Here is a 4,679-nt window from a genome sequence, read left to right as displayed (position 1 = left end):
CATCTGGCGCATAGTGTGTCTATATGATCTGGACAGAATAAAACCAAATTTTCTGTTGTATGTCTGGCGCATTTATGAGTATGTATATCCCCAGAATTCTGTTTTAAAAACTGAAGTACATCATTCTCCGAAATACAGATATCTAGATTCTGCTTAGTTTCTTCAATTGCAAAAGCCACATGGTTCTGAAATAACTTGGTTGATTTTTTGTGCATTTGAAAACATGATCCACAAATTCTAAAATTACAGTTTTCGCAGAAAGCAACAACTGACTCCGCGGCGCAGACGCCACATTCATTTAAGGAGCATTCCATTGTGTATGATTTCTGTATCTATCGTGCCCTATTTCTGAAAAAAAATGTCAGTTACATGTAACAACACAACAATTTGGATTTAAAAATATCAAATATATTAAACATAAATATTAAAGATATATAAATATTGCAACTACGGAAAAAATATATCAGGATATACATTTTTTCCACTTATCTTTAATTTAAGACAAAATACCGATTGCTTACAGCACAACACAAGTACATAAAATGTGATATAAAATATAAAAGCATAGTTAAAGCTGGCTGACAACCGCCTAAATAATAAACCCACAAGGTAATTTAGTAATAGCGTGCATTTCGAATATTGACTTCGAAGATTTCATACTTTAATCGGGTCAGATCGACGACGTGTAGGTCACGCAAGTTGTGTATCGTGTTATTAAACACAATTTGACCCAGCATTTGTTAAAATATTGCAATATAATACATTTCCAGAAAGGAAATTCATTGTTGCGTTTAATATGACCGAGTTCATGAAAATCGCTGCAAAATTGATGACGTATAAATGGCTGTTCAAATCGATGCACCCTATTGTCGGTGAATACCTTGTTTTATTCACACACACACATTTATATGATAGTGAATTTTTTGTAGAGAAGCTGATAATTCGTTGTAATTGGATTATTTTCCATTCAAAATGATGCTTTTACTAATTAATATCAAAGCCACACGCTAATCACCTGTGCGGAAATGGGCAGGAGTACTGTTCTAGTAATGTAAATTTAAATGAATTGTTTTTACCAAATGAAATGTGCGGTAGTTTTTTGTTTTTGTTTTAATTGTCATTGTTTCGGCCAAAATAATCAACTGAAACGCACGCTTACTGTATTTGTTCCGTTCTGACAATATTCTTTTCTATAAGCCTTTGCTAAGATGTACCACTCTGGATCACGATTGTCTAATTTACGGAGGATTCCGGAGATAGTCGATGTATCACGATTGAAGATGTACATGTACAGCGAGAGCATAGAAAGACAACTCTGTTAAAACTGTAAGGTTTTGTACACGGAAATCGAAAGTTAACGTAATCATTAATTTAATAACAAAAATAAAAGTATGTATCGCTCAGACTTGTATGCATTTTATCTGTGAAAAAACTAAGTCCCACAAATATTTCGCACAGCCGTGAATATATACTGAAATAACATATACTAGACTATCGTATAAACAAGGAAACTACATAATCGTGCTGGTGTGCACAATATATTGAAACAAGAGAAGACATGTTCAATTACAGACAGGCTTGTCGCAAACAGGTTACATTGTTTATTAATGTACTAAAATTGATGAAAATTAAGACATAAAGAATGATATAAAACGTACCTACGTGCATGCCTTAATGACTTTGCAGCTTACGTATGTTACACCCCATGAACAGTGTTATCTTTAAACGTATGGCGGTAGTCTGGATTTTTGGAACGCCTTGTCTGCCTCTTGTTGACTATCGCTTGTTAATTATTGATTTATCGGCTGTTTCATTGAAATGGTGTGGGTTTCAATCATATGATATAACGCCAACTTACAGAATAGCGAATAAAAAACATCATGTTAAATAAACCCGCATGATAGTACATCAAACCATAGCAAATAAAAAAAGGACATCATGTTAAACAACCCCGAATGATAATACATAAAACGCACATCATACCATAATAAACACAAAACATACCATGGCAAACACACAGCATACCATGTCAAACACTCTTCAATCCATGACCAACACACAGGATACCATCAACAACACACAGTATACCATTATTAACACACAAACTACTATGTCAAGCACATATCATATGATTTAAACTTATATCATTTCAATGAAGCACACAGCATACCTTCGGAGAAATCAGTGACTTCCAGGAAAGACTGGATGGCAACCAGGAATAGATTGGTGACAACTGGAGAGTCAGTGGACATCCAGAAGAGACTGGAATTGGGCATCAAGGGCCGGCACCCCAAGATGATGACTCCGTAAGGAGTTACCCACAGAGCAGCTACAACAAGACACAAAGAAAGATATCCACAGGGTCTTCCGAAAGGGGGTTGTGAAAAAAAGATCCAATAGGACGGACATTACGGAATCGACACGGCTAGTACAATGGACATTGACAGGTGAGGCCTATCCAGAGACGGCTCGGTGTGTTTGCGGGAAAATCTGTAAGAATGCCAGGGGTCTCAAGATCCATCGGTCTATGAAGGGTTGTCAGCCTGATCCGGAGCAGTGCACAGACTTGTCTGGTGAGACACATGGAACCACAGCCAGGAAGAACACCACAGTGCTTAGGATCCCCACGAATCTGAGGTGGAACAGGTGGATGAGCATACAAGAACAGAACATGATCTTGGTAGCCAGGGCAGTCGTACAGACGACAGACTAGAGCCAATCAAATGGCTAGCTATGAACGATAAATCATAGAAGGAGTTTGACGAAGATGTAGATGACATCTTGGAACAGGTGTAGAGGAAATTGAGAAGTATGTCGAGATTGGTATATGCAGTCGGTAAGGAAAGGTTTGGTGTGACACCATCGGAAAGGAAGCAGACTACAGCCGCCAAGATCAGACGGCAGATAGAAATAGAGAAGCTGAGGAAGGGCTTTCGCAACTTGAGGAACCAGTACAGACAGGCATCAGAGCTGTAGAAAATTGGTCAACAGGAACTTCGAGACCACACCAGACGCAGACTGCAAGACCTGATGAAAGCGGAGAGGATACAGAAAACCAGGAGGAAGAAGGCCAGAAAAAGATCACGATTTCTTTCCAATCCCTATGGTTTAAGCAAGGAAGTTCTCGAAAAGAAGAAAGCGGGACAGCTGAATTGTTCTACAGAGGAGGTTGAAGAGCATCTGAAGAACACGCACTCTGATCAGGCGAGACATATGCAGATGGACTGTTGCATTTACTGGAGAACCAGCCTTCAAGGAGGTTCAAGAGATAATCAAGAAAGCTAGATCAAAGACAGCACCAGGCCCAAATGGAATACCTTACAACGTGTACAAGTCATGCCCAAAACTGCTGAGACGGTTGTGGAAACTATTGATGGTGGTCTGGCGTAAAGAGATGTACCTGTGGAGTGGCAGCGAGCAGAAGGCATCTTCGTCCCAAAGGAGGAGGTTTCCAATGATATTGGACAGTTCCGGACAATATCATTGTTGAAATTTGAGGGAAAGATCTTCATGTCAGTGGTTGCCATGCGTCTTACAACATTCATGACCAGTAATGGGTACATCGACACATCATCACAGAAGGGAGGTGTTCCATGATTTTCCGGCTGCATTGAACACACATGCGCTATCAGCCAGTTAATCAGGGAAGCTAAGATCAACAAGACAGATCTCACAGTTGTATGGCTGGACCTAGCAAATGCGTATGGCACGGTACCCCACCAGGTAATAGATTTTGCTCTAAAAAACACCACCACGTACCAGAACATATTCAGAGCATTGTCAGAAGCTACTCCAGAAACATCAATGTGCGCTTCACAACCAAGAACTTTACATCATCCTGGATACAGCTTCAGATGGGGATTGTAACCGGCTGCACGGTGTCAGTAGTACTTTTCATCGCCGCTATGAATCTCATCATCAAGGCAGGAGACGGGGAGTCTAGGGGACCGAAGACCCAGACAGATATCAGACCTCCACCACAGAGGGGATTTATGGATGATCTGACCATCACAACAGAGTCCGATGGATCCTATCAGCACTATAAGATGTTGTGGCATGGGCTAGAATGACTTTCAATATAAAGAAGTGAAACTCCAGCTGCTGGAGCAGTATTGAATTTTCATCAAAAACAATTAGTTGGTCCTTTATTTAAGGCAAGTGACCGATTGCCCAAACAGTACAAAACAGCACAATACAGCACAATACAAACCAACATAAACACAAAATATGAATAAAGCTGGGGTCACCGCATTGGAACGGTCAATGCAAAGCATTGGGGGTTTAAACCTGGTTATAGAGCGCTCAACCTCACACTTGGCCCAGCAATATTCATAATACATTTAAGTGTAAATAAAATTTAACGTCATAGCATTGTAACTCAAATTAAACAATAATAAAAGGGAATTAAAACGCATTCAATTTAATTACTATTTAATTTCTCAATTGCATTGAAGATACAAGAGTAACAGAATTACAACTTTTTGACGAACGATCAAATAAAACTATTAACAATTGTCAACTACATTCCTTCTTTATAGAAAAGATTTGAGAATATAGAATCATTGAGTTAATATCTCAAATAATCATCGCGCGAATACAGGAAGAAGCAGCAATAATGGGTGTAAAAATTCCATATTACATAGCTTGGTTGTTTATGTGATTGCTAAACAAAATAAAAA

General features: G+C 39.0%; 1 protein-coding gene across 1 annotated transcript in view; it reads right to left on the bottom strand.

Annotated features, from left to right (window-relative positions):
* Positions 1-1,732, bottom strand: part of LOC127870730 (uncharacterized) — an 8,349-nt gene extending 6,617 nt beyond the window's left edge. The window contains exons 1-2 of the mRNA XM_052413168.1: positions 1,659-1,732; positions 1-348 (exon numbers count right to left, since the gene is read on the bottom strand). The exon at positions 1-348 is cut by the window's left edge and continues 598 nt beyond it. Coding sequence (XP_052269128.1) covers positions 1-314 — 314 coding nt within the window. The 5' untranslated portion in view covers positions 315-348; positions 1,659-1,732. The remainder of the gene's footprint in view (positions 349-1,658) is intronic.
* Between the last annotated feature and the right edge of the window lie 2,947 nt (positions 1,733-4,679).

This window comes from Dreissena polymorpha, chromosome 3 (genome assembly GCF_020536995.1).
Source record: "Dreissena polymorpha isolate Duluth1 chromosome 3, UMN_Dpol_1.0, whole genome shotgun sequence".
Lineage (NCBI taxonomy): Eukaryota > Metazoa > Mollusca > Bivalvia > Myida > Dreissenidae > Dreissena > Dreissena polymorpha.
Note: the sequence above shows the minus strand (reverse complement) of the source record. Positions and strands in the feature narration are given on the sequence as shown.